At 39.8% G+C, this 20,757-nt stretch overlaps 1 protein-coding gene across 50 annotated transcripts in view; it reads left to right on the top strand.

Moving 5' to 3' along the window:
• The window catches only part of NEB (nebulin), a 213,964-nt gene that overhangs the window by 137,773 nt on the left and 55,434 nt on the right, over positions 1–20,757 (top strand). For all 50 annotated transcript variants that reach the window (XR_011428216.1, XR_011428215.1, XR_011428214.1 and 47 more), the window contains exons 107-127: positions 279–383; positions 494–598; positions 955–1,062; positions 1,851–1,958; positions 2,063–2,176; positions 2,634–2,831; positions 3,232–3,336; positions 4,036–4,140; positions 4,235–4,339; positions 7,222–7,329; positions 9,754–9,867; positions 10,191–10,388; positions 10,700–10,804; positions 11,402–11,506; positions 12,368–12,475; positions 13,604–13,711; positions 14,930–15,037; positions 15,593–15,697; positions 15,799–15,903; positions 16,557–16,655; positions 17,012–17,122. Coding sequence is in view for 43 of the 50 variants with exons in the window: in XM_070240934.1 (XP_070097035.1) it covers positions 279–383; positions 494–598; positions 955–1,062; positions 1,851–1,958; positions 2,063–2,176; positions 2,634–2,831; positions 3,232–3,336; positions 4,036–4,140; positions 4,235–4,339; positions 7,222–7,329; positions 9,754–9,867; positions 10,191–10,388; positions 10,700–10,804; positions 11,402–11,506; positions 12,368–12,475; positions 13,604–13,711; positions 14,930–15,037; positions 15,593–15,697; positions 15,799–15,903; positions 16,557–16,655; positions 17,012–17,122 (2,427 nt within the window). In the remaining 7 variants the exon portion in view is untranslated. The remainder of the gene's footprint in view (positions 1–278; positions 384–493; positions 599–954; positions 1,063–1,850; positions 1,959–2,062; positions 2,177–2,633; positions 2,832–3,231; positions 3,337–4,035; positions 4,141–4,234; positions 4,340–7,221; positions 7,330–9,753; positions 9,868–10,190; positions 10,389–10,699; positions 10,805–11,401; positions 11,507–12,367; positions 12,476–13,603; positions 13,712–14,929; positions 15,038–15,592; positions 15,698–15,798; positions 15,904–16,556; positions 16,656–17,011; positions 17,123–20,757) is intronic.

The raw sequence follows: 20,757 nt of genomic DNA, 5'->3' as shown, positions 1-20,757 counted from the left end.
ACTTGACCACTTTCCACTTTGCAAATAGCTTCTCTCCACACTTGGACTCTTTCCTTATACTTATCCCTCATAGCACCTAGCACAGGGCCTCGTGCATGGTAACAGGCTCAAGAAGTATTGCTCAGGTGAACAGATGAAATCATGATTGAATTAATGAGACAAGAGCCATGAGAGAGAAATCCTTAAAACCTTCTGAAAAAAATTGTTTTTAATCTGCTGTTTGTAAGTCTGTGTCTGAGTCATTTATACCTGCATCGTATCTCTCTTCCTTCTCTCAGAATATCTACAAAGCTGACCTGGAGTGGCTCCGAGGCATTGGCTGGATCCCCTTGGATTCTGTGGACCATGTGAGGGTCACCAGGAACCAGGAAATGGTGAACCAGGTATGCAAAGCCTGTTCTTATCTAATGCCTGCCTGGCCTCCTTACCTGCCAGGTGGGAATAGGTACCCTGGAGGGGGAGACCTATCTTAACTGCCTCCATTCCTTTGCAGATAAAATATAAGAAAGATGCTCTTGACAACTATCCTAACTTTACAAGTGTGGTGGATCCTCCAGCGGTTGTTTTGGCCAAGATCAACTCAGTCAATCAAAGTGATGTAAGTGTGTTTTGTGTATAATGAGGTCCATAGATGGGGATTTAGTTGTCTATCATTGAGTAGATTTGCTTAACTCCATAATTGCTTGTAAGAAAATGTGGGGGGTAAAGGATAAGATAATCTTTGGAAGAGAATGTTTTAAAAGTCACTAGTAGGTGGTATACTGTACCCAGTTTTAGATAATATCTATATTCTTGTCGGAATTATTCTATTAGCTAAAATGAGCTAAAATTCAACCAACTGGCTAGTTTTAATCTCTAAATGTAGACTTATTATTGTCTTGCTAGGTAGATCCAATGAAACTTTAAATAGACATTTAGAGTAACCGAAAGCTTTGTTTTGTTTTCTCTCCTTAGGTAAAATATAAAGAAACATTTAATAAAGAAGTAAAGGGCAAGTATATATTTTCTCCAGATACACCGTATATCACCCACTCCAAAGACATGGGAAAACTCTATAGTACCGTAAGTTCTACTTTATGTGATATACAATTCAGTCCCTAATATTAAACTCTTGTCAGTATTCATATTCTTGACTGATTTTTTGAATAACTGAATTTATAAGGATATTTATTATTTTTGTTCGATTTAGTCTTGTTTATTAGAAGTAGCATATTATTCAGGGCAAGTAGCATCTATTTGGCTGGGGTTTTTTGAGCTCCTATGATGTGCCAGGTACTGTAAGAGGTAGTGAGGAACTTAAAGCCCAATGAGACAAAGCCATCATGAGCCCATACAAGTGAGAGGGGGCGCATATCAATAAACAGATAGACAGTAATGTAACAAGTGCTGTACCAGATCTGGGTGCACATAGGACGGACAATAACCAACAGAGAAAAGAGAGGAAAGGCTGATCCCTCTTTAGCAATCATGTACAAATATCTCCAGCCAGCAAATGGAGGACTTGCCCTCCAAATTTTAATTCAGCTACTCTAAACAATGATGTATGTGTAGTGTGTATGTGTGTATGCCAATGGGAAATAATCTTTGATGATTCCCTATTTGCAAATTTGTTTTCACTTTTATTAGAACTGTAAATTTACGTAAACTCAGTTATAAAATGCCTAAGAACGTGTGGTTTTAATTTGCAACAAGCCAAATGACTCTGCCCTGTTCTTAAGTAGGCACACAGATGGCTGTACATAAGGATTTAAGTCTTGCCTTTAAACATAAATATTTTACCATTTTCTTTTTAGTAGTATCTGAAAGAAGTTGAAGGCAAACTTTTATCGACACACATTTCTTTGTTCTAGATACTGTATAAAGGGGCGTGGGAGGGCACCAAGGCCTATGGTTATACCTTGGATGAGCGCTATATTCCCATTGTTGGAGCCAAGCATGCCGACTATGTGAACAGTGAGGTTTGTGGGACATTTTTTCTCTTACACGTTTGAGAGTCTTTATTGGAGAACAAGAGGCTGGTTAGAAAATACCAGTGATTCTCAATGTTGTACCTACTTCACAGCTTAAATACAAAGAGACATATGAGAAGCTGAAGGGTCACTACCTGGCTGGAAAAGAAATCAGTGAGTTCCCTGCTGTGGTTCACTGTCTGGATTTCCAAAAGATGAGGAGTGTGGTAAGCAAAGTTCACTTTAACAGGGGATTTGTACACTGAAGTGTACTGTCAGTCTGCCCGATTATAGTCCACCCTTGGGTTCAAGGTTACCCGGGGGTGGGGCAGGGAGGAGTGAGTGCATCTTGAGATTTTCCCCCACCACTGCCAGTAGCCTTGTGTGTCTTTGATGGCTGTAGGTTTCCGCCCTTTCCCTCCCTCCTCCACTACCAGACACACAATGTGGGCCCTGTACTTTCAAAAAGGAGAAAACAAGGTCAATATTCACCCTGTGTTATAAAAGGATGGGAAATTGAAAAAGAAGAAGAACATATTAAAGTGTCATTTTTTTAACCTTAGTGTATTCTAAAGGTACTCATCTATATTATATTGGAAATGAGACTCTAAAAGAGATTGATATGAATAATTTACATTTTAATTCCTGTCTTATTTTTGTCTTTAAAAAAATATTATTCTTTAGTTGAACTACAGAAGACAGTATGAGGACACCAAAGCAAATGTTCATATCCCCATTGATATGATGAATCATGTGCTGGCTAAAAGGTGCCAGTACATCCTCAGTGACCTGGAGTACCGACACTACTTCCACCAGTGGACATCTCTTCCAGGAGAACCCAGTGTTATTCTGGCCCGAAACGCGCAGGAGATCTTGAGTGATGTATGATGTCCTTTCTGCAGCTTGACTTAGTTACAGGCTTCACCCAGCTCTGCCTTGGGCCTTCACACTCGGATTGTCCCTGTATTCATAAACCCTGCTGCTTTCTAACGCGAAGTAGCGTATGTAACCACTTTTTGGTGTAAGAATCCCCGTTATGCCGTAGGACACCAAAGTTAAATATTTAATCTGTTTAACACTAGACTAAAACTTAGCTATTGCTCTCCTCCTAAGCTTCTTTCGGCCAGGGCATTAAAGATCTTCCAGCTGTTGAAAGGCCCACCTTATGACCACTAAGCACTAAGCACTGAGCACAGCCAAGGACTGAGAGGAAATTACTAAAATGCTCAATTGCAAATTCAGTGAATTCCTGCCACCTTTTACTGTTCCTTCTTTCTTGCAGAATGTGTATAAAGATGACTTGAATTGGCTGAGAGGCATTGGATGCTACGTTTGGGATACACCCCAGATTCTCCATGCCAAGAAAGCATATGACCTCCAGAGTCAGGTGAGCCAATCTTCTAGAAGGACTAGCTCGCTGTGGGTCAGGGAAATCCATGCTGCTCTCAGTGGGGGGGATAGCCAGGCTGTCTCTGTGCCCAGGCAGAGGAACAGTTTTAACAGTGCCCGATGTAAGAGAACCAAAGGCCCCCTGCCCAATGAAAGCTCTGCTGGTGGCCTGCTCTGGTGCTGGACCTTCCCAGTTTGAGTCTCTCCTGTGGTTTAAGGTATTAGACGTTTACAACAGAAAGATATCTCGGAGATGTTTCCTAGTGAACTACTTTTAAGCATCTAGTTGATCAGGTTAACTTGCAGAGAGTAGAATGCAAATGCATACTTTGATCATAGATAGATAAGTTTTAAAGTAAAAAATAGATATTTAGAAAATTTCCCAGTATCTGGTTCAGGTCTGATAGGCAGACTATTGAAATTGAGGGACTGCTGTCAGGGATGGAGTATAGGCTGGAAAAGACCACAAAATGAACAAGGCGACCTGGCAAAGATCCAGACCCCACTCTTGGTCAGAAGAAACTATGAGTTTTGACAGCCATACAAAGTCTGCAGGACTAGAGAAGATAGCCTCTTTGTTAGAATTAAAGCAGAAACCCAGAAATAAATAAAGGTACAACTAAGTTGGCACAAGCTGCTGAAGCCAATGGCAGACCCGTATTTTACCATTTTGCGTGACTTTTGCTTTTCTCCGCAGATACAATACACAGCAGCGGGGAAAGAAAATCTACAAAATTATAATCTGGTCACAGATACACCACTTTATGTGACTGCTCTTCAAAGTGGCATTAATGCTAGTGAGGTGCGTCTTCCTTGTACTTCCAGAACAAGTCATTATTGTCTTCATAGAACTTCAAACAACAAAAAAAGAGTAACCCATCGTTTTTTGTCTGTAGGTGAAATATAAAGAAAATTATCATCAGATTAAGGACAAATACACCACAATTCTAGAAACAGTGGATTATGACAGAATCAAGAATCTGAAGGATCTTTATAGCAGTGTGAGTTGAATTTTTTTTACATATTTACATTTTTCCTGTTTAGAGAAAATAAGAGAATAAAAGAGATAGGCACTCTGACCCTAAAGGTTTTTCTAGTTTTTTTCCAGGACCTTCAAATTCCTACTTTATTTCATAAATCCTCCTAGTTACGATTAAATAAGCCCTCATTTGAATATTGCACTATTTCACGTAGTTGACACAAATTCAGCAACTCCTTCCTTATCTCAGGCGGGTACCACCGAAGCCATTCTTTATTGACCCTGAACTTGTCCTTCCCTGGCTTCTCCAGTGGGCAGTGGCTTACAGACCAACAAAGGCACTCTTTTTCTCCCTCCTCTGAATTGGTTAACTCAACAAACTTTTTTTAAGTTCATTTTGAAATAATTTTAGAATTACAGAAAAGTTGCAAAAATAGGGCAGAGAACTCCCGAGTACTTTTCTCTTTAGTATAATGATCAAAACTAAGAAATAAACATTGTTCCAATGTCGAATATAGACTTTATCCCGATTTCACCAGCTTCTCCACTACTATACTTCTCTGTTCCAGATGCCTATCCAGGATCCCATTGCGTTTAGTTGTTGTGAGTCCTCTGTCTCCTCCAACGTGATCATGTCTCAATGTTTCCTTGTCTTTTTCTGATCTTGACTCTTTTGAAGAATACTGGCCAGTTACTTTTTAGAATGTCCCTTCATTTGGGTTTATCTGATATTTTCTTGTGATTAGATTGAGGGTATGCATTTTTGGTGAGAATAACACAGAAGCGATGTGCCCTTCTCATTGCATCATAGCAGGAGGTAAATGATAGCAATAACTGGTAATGTTGACCTTGACCGCTTGGTTAAGACGCTACCTGCTGAGATTGGCCACTGTAAAGTTGCTATTTTTCCCTTTGTTTTTAATAAATATCTTGGAGGAGATCCTTTGGGACTATGCAAATATTCAGGTTCTCCTCAAACTTTGTCTCACATATTTTAGCATCCATTGGTGGATCTTGTCTACAACAATTATTACTGTGGAATATGCCTGCTGGTGATTTTCTCTTTCCCTTATTCATTCTCCATTTACTAATTGGAATTCTTCTGCAAGGAAAAACTATTACTTCTCCACCATTGAGGTGTTTGTTTATTTATTTATATCAGTATAGACTCACGGATTTTATTTTATTCTATGGGATATAGTCTAATACTATTGTTATTTATTTTGTTGCTAAAATTGTTTCAGCTTTGACCATTGGCAGCTCTTTCAAGGTGGCTCCTGTGTCCCCTTGACATACTCCGTCATTGTGTTTTTTGAGCACTTCCGTACTTTCTGGCACCACAAGATGCTCCAGGCTTGTCTTGTATTTTCCCTACTCTAGACCTAGAATCAACCACCTCTCCAAGGAGTCCTGGTTTATTTATTAAGCAGTGGTATTTCAAAACCCACATCAAAGCACTAACTGTGCTCATTGCTACTGGGGTGTCATTGCTACTAGACCCTCTAAGTGGACAAAGCTTGGAAATATATGTATATACACTAAACCATGTATGCATACATATCTATATTTGTCTCCCTACTTACCTAACCATATCTATATTTTAAAACCATGAGTTCATACTGATGCCTCCAATACTGTTCAATACCACAGAGTTCATTCCAGCCTTCCCCCTTTCCTTATTTTTCCAACTTATAACTTTCTTTTTCCTTTTCTGGTGAAAAACCTGGCTCATTATCTATAATGTATTTAAGTATTTGATCAACTCTTCTATGCACATAAAGTATTTTCAGAATTGCTAACCCATACCCCTGTGAGAAAGAAATTTTCTAACTAGAGTATAGTATTTTGTATGGGTTTTTTTGGTCGATAGCCTTAGAGTATCCAGTCAACATACCATTTTCCAAAATAACTTAAATTAATTGTTTTCTTCCCTACTTCCTTCAGTGTAGTCTTGTTATGCATTTGTAATATAATTAGATTTATTTGTTACAGTTTGTGTTTCATTTTAGACTCCTTCCTCATTCTGGTTGATTGTTTTAATTTACATACAGTAAATTTCATTCTTTGTTCTATTTGGTACTATGCCTTTTGACAAATGCGTAGCGTCATGTAGTCACCACCACAGTGAAGATACAAAAAAGTTCTATATCACTCCAAAATTTACTTGTTGCTACCTGTCTCCTCTCCCCGGGCATCCACAGAGATGTTTTCTGTCCCTATAGTTTTATCTTTTCCAGAATGTCATGTGAATGGAATTATATAGTATGTAGCCATCAGGTCTGGCTTTTTTCTCTTGGCAAAATGCATTCATGTATTATATACATTGCTGTATAAATCAGCAGTTTATCCTTTTTATTGCAGAATGGTATTCCACTGCATGGATGTGCTACAGTTTCTTTATCCATTCAAAGTTGAAGGACATCTGAGTTGTTTCCAGTTTTTGATAATTATCAATAAAGCTGCTATACACATTTGCATATAGGTTTTTGTATGTACATAAGTTTTCATTTCTCCTGGGTAAATAAAAACCTAGGAATGGAAACATTTTTGAGCTCCCACTAGCTACAAAAAAAGTAGGGAAGGATAAATAGATTTTTTTAAGTTGGCAGTTTTCATCCTCCAGGAATTCCTAGACCTATGGGGAACGAACACAGCATCAAAAACTCTAATAACTGTCAAACTGTGATAAGTACTATGGTAGAGAACAAAATAATGGGCTGTGAAGTTATGGTCATGGCATTAAGCCAGTTATTCATTTAGGAGTACTTGGATCCTACAGAGAGAGAAGATTCACGGGTTGTTAGGGAGTGTCTGTGAAGGACAGAAGCAGAGGAAAAATCCATTCCTAAAAAATAGCCAGAATGCATTTTTCCATATTCACGAGAAGATTTTTAACCCCTGCAGAACCTGTACAAGGAGGCCTGGGATAAAGTGAAAGCCACCAGCTACATCCTGCCTTCCAGCACCTTGTCCCTGACACATGCCAAGAACCAGAAGCATCTGGCCAGCATTGTAAGTCAAGTATAATGTGACAGTCTTCCACCCTCCACCCTCCCCTGCCCTCCACTCTGAGAATTTTTCTGGCTGATTCATATGCTGCTCAGAAGGACTCCCAGCACTTCCAAAGGGGTATACCAGCAAGTAATTCTAGACACTTGGTCATCATAAAGTCTGTGCACTTATTTCTTCCTCTCGAGGGCCCTGAAGTCCAGAGAGAGTCACAAACACTTTCAGGAAGGACACAGATGTGATCTTTTAGGCTGCCTGCAGATGGCATGGATGGATAATACCCTGTTTTAGCCAGAAGTGGGAATAGATAGAAGATATACCATACAAAAGAGACTCTTTTCCAATAGAATTATGTGGGCTTTAGTACAAAAATAAACCAGCGAATGTGATAACTGGTTATTACACCATCCCCAAACAAATGATTAAAAAGTAAATAATTATCTTTGTAACTATGAAATATAAAAATCTTTTGAAATTCTACTTTTTTAAAGCAGAATTTTTCTTAAATATGGACATAATTGTAAAAAAAATCCTAAATCACATGGGCTGTTTAAATATAGTATAAAATCTTGTGACCTTTAACTCTTTATGCCTAAAATATTCTTTTTTTTTAAAGATTGGCACCTGAGCTGACAACTGTTGCCAATCTTTTTTTTTTCCTGCTTTTTCTCCCCAAATCCCCCCCAGCACATAGTGGTGTATTTTAGCTGTGGGTCCTTCTAGCTGTGGCATGTGGGACGCCACCTCAGCATGGCCTGATGAGTGATGCCATGTCCATGCCTAGGATATGAACCAGCAAAACCTTGGGCAGCCAAAGCAAAGTGTACAAACTTAACCACTCAGCCACAGGGTCGGCCCCTAAAATATTCTTAAGTAAAAGCTATTATTATAAAATTTCCCATAACTTTCACTGCGGTTCTGATAAACCCAGTTCTCTTTCAGAAACTTTACATCTTTTAGAAACTTTTATCTCTTAATTATGAACATTTTATATAATATTTTAGAACAGTAGCTCTTAAAAATTTTTTCTTACCAAGACCCGCAGTGAGAAATTTATTTTATATTGCAAGTCAACACACATTCACATGCACTGACACATACATACACACACACACCTCCCTGAAGTTTATGAGTTCCTTTTGACACAATATTTTACAGAAGAGTACTTAACTGCTACACTTAAAGACAATACACTCTGAGCATTTCAATTCTATTTATTTAAAATGATAGTGATCTGGTAAATTGATTTCACTACCCTCTAATGGGCCTAGTTTAGAAAAAGACTTTGTTAGAAAATATATGGAATTAATTTAATTTTACCTGGAGGAAAAACTAAGACATGATTTTGCCCAACCCCAAATCTATTTGGAAGACTGCAAACAGACTAGCCCAAAGGAGCAAACTTTTCACTTAGGAAGAGAAGTTATTTAGATAGAATTTAGAAAACTCAGCAGAGGTTTATTCCTTTAGTCATGAAAAATGTTATAGAGGCAAGATTCCCGGCAATTTGTTCTTGGAACAAGAAGAAACACAAAGAAATTAATTCCTTAAAATAAGGATTCCAACCGTAGTTAAAAAAAGGTGTCTTTGAATATTATCTTCTTTATAACTAGAGAATTGGTTAGATGTAAGGAGCATATGAACAAATGTTCTGGAAAATTCTGATGGGAATTTTGGTTGGTTTCCAGTCAGTGAAAACCTTTGCTGGAATTCTTACACAAGTACTCTCATCTGCTCTTTTTTTTTACCGAGATGTGGGCCTGTGATTTCTGAGAGAATTGTTATTTTTTCACATGCTAGGAGATTGAATCTCCATCTCTGTAAGGGCCTTACCTCCTAGTTGAAATCATGGATCATTAATTAATAGGCAATATGACTTAAGAACTAAAAGTTGGTTTTCCCACAGAAGTTGGTTGCATTGTATTTTTGGAAAACTTTTTAGAAACTCAAATTCAAGGATTGTGTCTCTAAAACATCAGGCTTGTCAGTTATTAAACACAAAGAAATTCCTGAGCACATGTTTTTTCATCTTTCACTTATGGTTGAGAAAAACAATGGCATTATCACAAAAGAGAGAATTTTAAAAGTTACGTAATCTTTGAAATGAGTTAGTTGTAGTAGCAATAGAAGTACTAGTATTGGGGTAGGAGTTTTACAAACAGTGACTAAAACTTTATAGCCCTCTATAGTTTAGAAAGTACTGTCCAATATGGTTTCATTTAATCCTCAGGATGACCCCGTGGCAGGTGCAATGCTATACCTCTACCTCTGTGCACAGATGAGGAAATGAACTCAGAGAAGTGCTGACCCCAAGTGGCTGGATCTCAGAGACGGGTCCTACCTATTAACGCTCATGCTCTTTTAACGTTATAGATAGACCCATTACTCTCCAAAACTGTGTTTCTTCCTTGTACTCTCTCTCTGTAGGTCAAATATCGGGAAGAATATGAAAAATTCAAAGCTCTTTATACTTTACCAAAAAGTGTTGACGATGATCCAAATACAGCACGGTGCCTCAGAGTCGGCAAGTTTAACATTGATGTAAGTAATCTCAAAGGGCTTCCTTCAATTTGAAGCCAGGTAATGGAGCTGTCTATTATAACTCAGGGCATTTGCTATCAAACGACGCATATGGCACTGATTGTGCATATGTGAAGAAGCTAAGTGTGATTTCAGCCCATGCTGCTTCCCCCTTCCCCATGAATCTGTAGAAAGTGTCAGAAAATTCCAATCCCCATCCTGCCCTTACAACTGATTGCTGTAAGGTGGCCACCCTGACTTCTCTGGTGCATAAGAAAGTCATGTATTGCCATGACGCCTTGCACAATTTCCTGTGTAACACACATGTTATGTTATCTTCACAGCGCCTATACAGATCAGTTTATGAAAAGAACAAGATGAAAATCCACACCGTGCCTGACATGGTAGAGATGGTTACTGCCAAGGATTCTCAGAAGAAAGTCAGTGAGATTGATTATCGCCTACACCTCCATGAGTGGATTTGCCACCCTGACTTGAAAGTCAACAGTCACGTCAGGAAAGTCACAGATCAGATCAGCGATGTAAGCCCATTGCTTATAAAGTTCCCTGCACCCCGGCTGCACACGCTTACCCTTACCTATTTCTTCACCTCAGCCTTCTTCCAGCACTGCTTTCCTATATACCCATGGTTTGAATGGAATTCTGAGCTTTCCTTGAAAGCAGGGCTCTGTGTGCCAATGGAAACATTGGCACCCTCGGCCTCATTGCAAAGTGCCCTTTGCTTTTCCTGCCACAGAATCATCCTGGGTCCAGAGGGTGTCCATGTCTTTGGTGTTAAAGTTACAGTCCAATTTCAATTTTCTGACTCTCTCCATCTGTTGCAATCCTCTAGATTGTGTACAAGGATGACCTCAACTGGCTGAAAGGCATTGGTTGCTATGTCTGGGACACTCCTGAAATTCTCCATGCCAAACATGCTTATGATCTACGCAATGATGTGAGTTTGCCTTGTTTTTCGTTTTTTTTAAGCATGTTTCCTTCTCTTTGTAGTCTAGAGTCAAGGGGAGAGTACAGACATTGTCACACACTAGTTGTGTCTTAAGTGGTGTTGAGGCTGGCCAGCTGGTGAAAGATGCTAAGGGATAGAGAGCAGTTACTTCTCAGTAATACATTTGGGATTCCTATTAAGCAATGAATGCAGTTGAGCCATGCCATTGTTCTCTGGGGGCGAAGGGACTCCTGGCTCTTCTTTCCACCTTTTGGACTATTTTCAGTAGTTCATGATGCTATAGATAGGATCTATTTAAAGGATTTGCTAAGCAAATTAACAGTGAAATCAATATTTCGGTAAGAAAGGTTAAACGTTCCCAGAAGAGCAGTTTGTTGTCAAGGCTCCTAGAAGACTCTAGAAGCTCTATATGACTATAAGTGTTGATGATGCTGATTGTTATAAAATTCAAATGCATCCTGGTCTGTTGAATAAGTGCTAATGAATGTAAATACCATGAGTTAAAAGCAATCAAAACTTCTGTGAACCAGCAATTTCTAATGTAATGACTGGTCTAACCCAGGCTTATTTTCTTCCTCTCGGCAGATCAAATACAAAGAGCATGTGCGGAAAACGAGGAACGACTACAAGTTGGTCACTGATACTCCAGTCTATGTGCAGGCTGTCAAAAGTGGGAAACAACTAAGTGATGTAAGTGCCCACTAGGCAGTTACTGTGGACAGTGATAAAGACAGGGCCACAGTGCAAGCAGAAGTAGCAAAAATGAAAGATGGGGCAGTGCCAGGCCTTTGCTAACTGGGAAACCAGAGTTGGTGCCTTAGAAAGGACTTAAGATGCTGCTGTTGTTTCCTGGTGTGTTCAATCAGCTCCTTGGGGGTGAAGTTGTAAGTGATCTAAGTCTATGAAATACGTGGTGTTTTTGAGCTTCCAAAGTTGCTTTTTGTATCCTTGTGTCAAGAGCAACAGTTTATGTCTCACCATCTAGACATTCTAAGAAATTAGAGCTAACTATGGCAGGATGAGAAGGAAGCCGGCTCTGAAGTTAGAGATGTAGATGGAGTCCAGCCTCTCCCACACGTCATCTATGAGGCTTGGGGAAATCACTTAGGCCTCCGAGCCTTGGCGTTCTTATGTGTACAGTGGGGAAGTGGATGGAAAACACCCACTGTAATGCCTGACACAGAGCAGGCGGACCAGGCGCAAAGCTGCTCTTTTTTCATTAACCCCAGAAGTTAATAAGTAAAAATTAAATCCCACCAGTGAATTAGAATGTTGAGTTCTGTCATTTTAGAACTTGCAGTGGTAGAATGCGCACTCTTCCTCTTTTTATCGCTGAGCGGAGTTATTCCTCACTGTGGGGTCCACACCGTGGCTCTGACTGTATTGGACAAGGTGCAATGACATATCAGATAGAGTTATCTAGGCAAAGGGAAGCAGGTTACCTTTTTAAAACATTTAAGAGAGACCTGGCTTTCTGTTTACTTTTTGCATCTTTCTAGCAATACTGCCACAGTCTGAATCAACTCTCTCTGCTTCTCTCTCTGCACCCAGGCTGTCTACCACCATGACTACGTGCACAGTGTCAGGGGCAAAGTGGCTCCAACTACAAAAACTGTGGATCTGGACCGGGCCCTTCATGCATACAAGCTCCAGAGTGAGGTGAGCAGGGAGAATTGGACAGAGTGCCCAGCAGAAAGCCAGAGGCCGCCTGCAAATGCCAGGCCACAGGCCTCTGTAGAAGTAACCACAGCTTGAGCATCCTCTCAGCCTGACCTTGTAAATTGTAAAAGCTGTCCAGTCATGTGAATTAAAAATAAAAAAGAACAGAGCAAAAACAATGCACAGCCTGTCTTCCCCTTTGGCTGGCAGAGTCCTCTTATCAAGCAAGTGAACAATGGGCATTTTTAGAGCAGTATTTACAAGTCATCAAGAAGAGGGCCAATCTGCCATCTCTGCTCTCAAAAAGGCTTAAATTCAAGATGACAAAGACAAGGCATATAATCATAAAAGACTATTAACAACAAGAGATAAAGCTAGAAATTGCTGTTAGAATTCAGAAGAGAAAGACAATAGATTCCACTCTCACATTTCATGTCCCTATCCTGTTACCTGCTGGTGCTACTTTGGTCTCAGCCTTTCATGCTACTCTCCTACACTCAATGTTAACAGTAATTTGGTTTTTCACATTTTAAATACTATTTGCACTCCTGTAGCTCCCCTGAGAGATTATTTAAGGTCACAGACAGGAGCTCTCTTCCCCTTTCTGCCAGGAATAAGAGCGTCCTGACCTCTTCTTAGACTGACACCAAGACACTGTGTTTATGAGGCGGACAGGATCCCAAAGATGTGCCTTATGATTATGGCTGTTCAGGGATTGGTGATGGCTCGAATATCACCTAAGGGTGGGGTTAATGACAGAAGTGACACTTGGCTTCCTGCTTCCTATGCTTTTCCCAAATTCTTGCTAGATGCCATGTAGTCAACTGGGCCTGTGTTCAGAAGCATAAAAGAATGATTTTCTGTAAGCCCCTTCACTCATTTCTCTCTTTTTCAAAAAAAAATAGGTTAAGAATAATCTGATTCATTGCTAGACTCTTAGAACTTACTCAATTTCTTCCTGAAATCAATTCAGTGAGCATAAGTATCATTATAAGCATAATACTTGTAAACATAAGTAACATTAAGTATCTAATTGAAAACCTCACATGAGCCCAATGTGACTGGTTTTAACTTAGATCAGTTATTTGATGTAGATGTCATTTAAGCCGCTCTTCCTCATTCCGGCAGAATCTGTACCGAAGACCTGGCCTGCGCTCCTTGCCTACTGGATATAGGCTTCCAGTCGACACCCCTCACTTCAAACACACCAAAGACACCCGATACATGAGCAGTTATGTGAGTGGTCTCCTTCTTTTTAAGATGGGGTCTGAAGTGGGAGGGGGGACACTATTTATTAATAGCCTATTCTCATCCCCCCAATCACACCCTGAAGGTTCAACATGATGTAACAATGGGAGCAGAGGAGGGGAGACAGTGTATTTTCTAGGGGCGCTGTGGAATGGTCTTGCTTCTGCAATTCGGCAGTGCTGGGCAGCCCAGTAGGTTAGCACAGGACTTTCATGGGATTGCATCCGCATGAATCAACTACGTTGGCTCAGGGTTCATGGCTGCCATGATGTCTTTACTTTTGCTGCCCTTAGCACAGAAGCATCCTGAACTATCCCAAGCCATATACAGGAAATGCAACTTCATACCACCCACTGTTGATGTGTGCTGATAATATTGTCTTCCTTCTGCAACGTTTCATTGCAGAAGATATAACATCACTGTGTGTTCCTTTGAAAGGAAAGGACTTGCCCAGCTGCTGGCTTTGATACTTGCCTCACTACTTACCCTCTGTGCCCGTTTCATAGAAAGCTCAGAGGGGTAGATAGGCTCTCCTTACCTGTAGCTTACCCAGGTGTTAGCTCTGATACTAACCTTCCCCGCTTTTTAAAAGTACCAAAATGGGACTTGATGCATTTACCCTGTGGACAAGCCCTAGAGAACTGTTGGCTATTCCAATGACTCTGGCTTCCAGGTCATACCCACAGACCAGCCATTAGTTGAAGAATAAGCTTTCCCTTCCATGTTGCCCTTCAGAGTCCTAGGAATCAAACCTGCTGGCCAGGCAGGATCCAATTGCCAGTGGTCCAGTAATATGGTTTCCAAAGCAGAGAGTCACAAATTTCATCATCTAACATGTCATTTTTAAAATCAGTCTGTAAAGGCACTCACCAGTGTTAAAAATAGTCTCTTGTTTCTTTTTTGAATTTCCTAATTTCCTAGCCATATTGGAACTAAAATTTTTTTCTTACATTTTGCATACCTGCCTACAGAGAGATTTCATCTAGGCAACGCTGAGTTTTACTCCTTTTTGGACCTGGCTTTTTTAGCCAAAAAAGTAATTTTCAAGACTTGGATTACTATCAAAACTTTCTCAGTGGCTTTTCCTTATACTTAATGCTTGGAGAGTAATTTTCAAATGAAAGTGACAACTCTTTTCTATTTGAGAAATGTAACGCTGCTCTCTGTTTACCCATCAGTGATCTTATTCTGACTTTGCTTTCGCAGTTCAAGTACAAAGAAGTTTATGAACACATCAAGGCCCATGGGTATACACTTGGCCCCAATGACGTTCCATTTGTCAATGTCCGGAGAGTCAACAATGTTACCAGTGAGGTACTGTGAATCCTAATTCTGTGGGGGAAATATTGAGTTTCAAAGACAGTGGCTTTGCTTGAAATGCGATAAGAATTAATTCTATTTCAGCTATAAATGTACACATCAGCAAGGAGTAAGAGGGTTCTTTTTGTCACCCTTCTGATACTGGTATCCCTTGATAATTTTTTTCTATATTTGGTAATGCCATTTAGAGACCACATCCATTGATTATAATGCAAATTAATTCCTTCTTTTGACATTTGTATTTAAAAATGTTTAATAAGGTTGCATCTTAGTCTGCCTCATGACTCTGGTTTTCTACATAAACTATTGGTTTATATATCTGTTCCTTCGATCAAACCATCTGATAGAAAGCAGAAGACTTTGTGCTCAAAATTCTTCACCTAAATAAAATAAATATCATTTTTCTCTTTTTTCCTAATCTCAACATTTTATATATCCTTAATCTCTCCTCTCATGGCTCTTTATGTAAAATATTTAATTGTTGCTGAGTCAATAGATGTCTTCATCTTCCTACACTAAACACCTGGAATGGTTTTTCCTCCAATGTAGAGACTTTATCGACAATTATACCACAAACTGAAAGACAAGATTCACACAACTCCCGACACACCTGAAATCCGCCAAGTCAAGAAGACACAAGAGGCTGTCAGTGAGGTGAGTATTTTCTTAGGAGAGAGAACAGGCTATAGAACCCAGGGATGAATGTCAACAATTAAGTTTCTAATGTCTGTGTTTCTGGGCATTTGTTTCTTCAGTTGATCTACAAATCAGACTTCTTCAAGATGCAAGGCCACATGATCTCGATGCCATACACACCCCAAGTGATCCATTGCCGCTACGTGGGAGACATCACCAGTGATGTAAGCATCTCACAGGAGTCTTTCTGGAAGACTCTTACTAAGAGGCAGGCATGCTTTCAGCATTTAAGCCAACCAGTGGTCACTGAACAGTGTTTTCAGTTGAGTACTCCTAAACCAAGGGTACAACTTGGAGGTGAAATAGTATGGAAGCAGGACCCCACTTTCTCCAATTTCTCCAGTTATGGAAATAGTAGGAAAAGGACCACTTGGGAAACACAAGAATTGCTGACTACCATTCTACATTCATCACTGAATTGTTACTGACTCCTCACTCTCTAAGTGACCTCTGTCCCAGGTCATGTTTAGCATCTTTCTCCTGCTCGTCCCTACTCCCACCCTCTTTAGCAACTTCCTGCTGCCATTTTTTTTCTCCTTGGATGATTCCTTCTCCTAAAAGACCACTCCACTCAATCTGTGCTTTTCTCCCATCAATATAGAAATAAAATAATAGCAGTGTTCTCTCCTCAGCTCAGAGTTAGCGATTTGAATGTAAAAGCCTGGGATTTGGTTGAGTGCAGCAAGCTAAGAGCATGTGGTGCATGTGTTGAAGCAAAATGAAAGATACATCAATAAAAAAGCGCCGCTACTCTGTCTTTTTTGTTCCTGATTCACTTTTGCCCATGACCAGCTATATTTCTGATTTTGCCACACAGATTAAATACAAAGAGGACTTGAGGATCCTGAGGGGACTGGGCTGCTTCCTGTATGACACTCCTGACATGGTCCGCTCTCGGCACCTGCGGAAGCTCTGGGTGAGTGCACATCTTCACAACACATACCTACCAGATTCCATAAACCCCATCACCAGCCTCAAGGAGCTGAGTAGAAAGAATCTTTGCTTGTAGCTACTTTAAGGGGAAATTTACCATTAACCCACTTGAGCAAGTCATGACCCAATTAAGATAATGCATGCCTCCTATAAAAGGGGATAAGTTTAGTTAAATGACAGTTGTCTTTGTTCCTGCATGGGAAGAGATCCAGTATACATAGAAGGCCATCTTGGCTTACACATGCCAACCATTTGGAAGAGAACATGTGACCATGACATACAATTCCTTAAATGATTAATCAACTTGTATTTCCATTGTTGTTGTTTTTTGTTTTAAAGTCTCATTACCTGTACACTGATAATGCAAGGAAGATACGAGACAAATACAAAGTGGTGCTTGACACTCCAGAATACAGAAAAGTGCAGGAACTGAAGACACATCTGAGTGAGGTAAGGATGCTTAACCTGTCACTACAAGGGCCTCATTCCTCTAGTGATCCTTTTTCAGGCAACCACACTAGACAAAAGATCTCCCCTCTGCCCTTTGTTAAAGTGGCCACCATGTCTAAGCAAGTCAGTTGACCTCACTTTGCCTCAGTTTACTTATTTTATCCCTTTTGGATAAGATGAGGATAGTGATACTTGCCCTACCTACTAGGGCTGCTGAAAGTTTACATGACTTTATAGATTAGAAGGTCCTCTGTTTTATACTATTGTTGCAGTCTCCAAACTGAATTTATTTCAAAATTTTCTCTCTCTTTAATTCGTGCTGTCAGGAACTCTAATCATGGCAGTGCCATTTGAAAAGTCTTCAGTGACTCAGTGACTCCTTGCTCTGCTGCCAACTCAACAAATTCCAAACTGCTTAGGTTCATTTTCGTCTGCCCCACCTGGTATTGACAGTCCTAATTTATTGCAGTTAGTTGTATATAGATATGATGCTCTCACCTAGACTCTTGGTTCCTTGAGTGTTGGCCCTCATCTTATTTCGATGCGTATCCCATTGTGCCTTGGCCGAAATAGATGTCCATATTTGCCAATGACTAAATGTGCTTTGTAAAGCTGAGGGCATTCCACAAATGTAAATGATCTCTCTTATTGTAAGTCAGTTGGCCATTCTCATTAAACTCTCAGTTTGTCTTGTGGCTTCATCCATCAGCTTTCATCAAGCTGAACCAAAGCATTAGCTGTCAGGCCACTTCATTGACTCCCCATTCTCAATAGGTCTAATGGCTTCTGATTAGGAATCACTCATGCTCTTTAACATAGAGATGCCCTGGCAAACCAAATGCTGCCCTCAGCAGAGGGGATGTGTAGCTTCCTACATGCTTAGTGAGCCAGAGGCAGAGGATGATTAATTCTTCAGCTTTTACAAAAGCTACACTGAGCCCATTTGCTTTCCTGAAAGTTTCCCTGTGTTATTTCAACCAGTTCTGGCACTCAGATAGGAATGCTTATGTTCTTTGTATCGCAGTAAAAATAATTCTCCACTCTGGCTAAGTATCAGAATCATCTATGAAGTATTTTAAAACTACCTTTGAGTGGGCTGTGACCTCCAGCCCCACATGAGTCTCTGCTTCTCCATGCCTGGGCATCTGCCTGCTTTTAGCCACTCCATAGATGATTCTAATATGCAGGCAGTGTTGGAAACCACTGCTCTAAAGTATCACATCTCTCCTTCAGCTACAAAATAATAAAAAATTGCTTGGTAACTTAAAGTTCTTATTGATATTTCCGATACCTTTACTTCTCTTGGCTGTCTGAGTCCAGAATTATCTAAACCTTTAATTTCTCTTCTTCCCAATTCCTATTGGAATTTTGTAAATATTATGTGTCAACACTGAGGAAGAATAATAGATATTTTCAGGAGTGTGTTTTCTCCCACACTTGCCTCATTGTAGAATGACCTGGGCTTGATAAAATACTGATGCAAGCTACAAGCCTGGATTCAGAAGGTCTTGGGTAGAGCCTGCAAATCTGTTTTTAATAGAGACTTTGGGGGTTTTTAGGATCAGGGAAGTTTGGGAAACTCTGGCTTAGTAAAAAATTTGGTGGCCAAAGGAAGTTCAAGTTATGGACTTTTGAATTGTCTTTGAATTGTACAGATGCTTGACATATATACATCTGAAGTACTAAGAAACAGGGATGTTGCCCCAAAAAGCATAAACAATGGATACCTAAGTATAAGGGCAGTATAGTACAAAGAGAATTATAGACATGGCATGGGAGAGTTAGGTCTTTGTCCCAGATTTAACTCTAATTTGTGTGACCTTGTATAATTTACAATGTCAACACCCAACTGCCTGAGCTAGAGAATTGGACTAGATAATGATTCAGGCTTCTTTTAAGGATAAGATTCTGAGTTTTAATTTGCTTTATTCAAAATTTAGCCTAGGAGAAACAGTAAGTTTTTATTTAGTTTTTCTCCTTTTTTTCAGTAGTAACACAAAAAACAGCCCCAAGCAATGAGCTACATTTTGTTTTAACTTGCACTTGTATACAAATTAGATTTAAAGAAATGGACATGTACCTACATATTATTTATTTCCTACATTTTATCTGTTCATCTATTCAACTGGCATTTATATCTGTGATTAGAAATTAGTCGTTATACATTTATACTTTCTAGTTGGCCTCATTATATTAAATTCCCTCAGCATTTATTAGAGGACTACTATTTTTCAGATCTTTTATCTAAGCACAAGTTGATAAAAGGGTGATAGAGCTGAGCCCCTGCATTCCATGGGCCCACAATCTGTGAGAAGAAACAGACATCACTATGATAAATGGTATCCTATAGGAATAGTCAAGACAGTATGGCCTCTAAGAGGTTTCCAGGCAGATAAGAGGGGGAAGAACATTCTAGGCAGAAAGGATGGTATGTGAAAATGGCTGTAATAAGTTCTAGAAATTTGGAATAGTTTCAAATAGCACATGGAGAGTGTGGCAGAATGTTGGGAAATAAGACTAGAAACATAGAACAGAAGCCAGGTTATGAAGACTCATGGGTGCTGTATTAAGGATCTTGGGCCTGATGAAAACTCATTGAAGAATTATTTCTGAGCACATTGGATCTGAGCATTAAGATCTGATTACATCTGAGCTTTAAGAAAATCTCTTTCTCAGACTTGTGAAAGATAGATGAGCCATGTGGAGTGGCCCAATAGAGGATTTGGGAAGGTGGTATAGGAGGCTGTTAAGAATGTGTAGAGAAGAAATGACACAGGAGGCTTAACTAGGGCAGTGGTGGTAGGAATGGAGAAGGATCAGATTTAAGGAATATCATAAAGTTAGGAGCCCAGGATTCATGACCATTTTGATGTGCATGTGAGGGTGAAAGAGTCTAGGATGACGTCCCAATTTTCTGCCCTGGGTGACTGGGAGATCAAGGAGCCATTTAACAAAACGGAGAAAATAGGAGAAGAAGCAGATTGGGGTTGGAGATGGCGTAATATAAAGAATCCTACATTAAATATGATAAGTCACTCAAGTTCAGAACACTGGTGAAAATTTGGATCTGGAGCTCAGGAAAGATCCTGGATACTGTATAGATTTGGAAGTCATCAACCTCAAATTGATGGTTGAAGCCCTGGGTATGAATGAGGTCACCCAAGGAGAATATACAGGGTGAAGGGGGCTGACCCTTGACTCCAGCTAATGGCTGCCTTTGGGGGCGGGCAGAACCATAGAAGGAGGCTGAGAAGGAGAGCCTAGAAAGATAGGAGGCTGTGTATGGTAGAACGATGGAATGGAAGGCAGAGAAGAGAGTTTTTAGGAATGAAATTGCTCAGTTACTACAGAGAAACGTTCTCGGATTTAGTAGTTGCGAAGGTTTTGGTAGTCTTTTTTTTTTTTTAACTTTTTATTAAGATTATGATAGTTTACAACCTTGTGAAATTTCAGTTGTACATTATTGTTAGTCATGTTGTAGGTGCACCACTTTGGTTTTGGTAGTCTTGATGAGAAGAGTGACTTCATTGCAGTGGTCGGATGGAAACCAAACCATCGCCTTGAGAAATTAATCAAAAGAGAGAAAAAGAAAAAACACATAGTCTGCTTGGCTGTGAAAGGAAGGAACAAGGCTG

This window comes from Equus caballus, chromosome 18, assembly GCF_041296265.1.
Source record: "Equus caballus isolate H_3958 breed thoroughbred chromosome 18, TB-T2T, whole genome shotgun sequence".
Taxonomy (NCBI): domain Eukaryota; kingdom Metazoa; phylum Chordata; class Mammalia; order Perissodactyla; family Equidae; genus Equus; species Equus caballus.
Note: the sequence above shows the minus strand (reverse complement) of the source record. Positions and strands in the feature narration are given on the sequence as shown.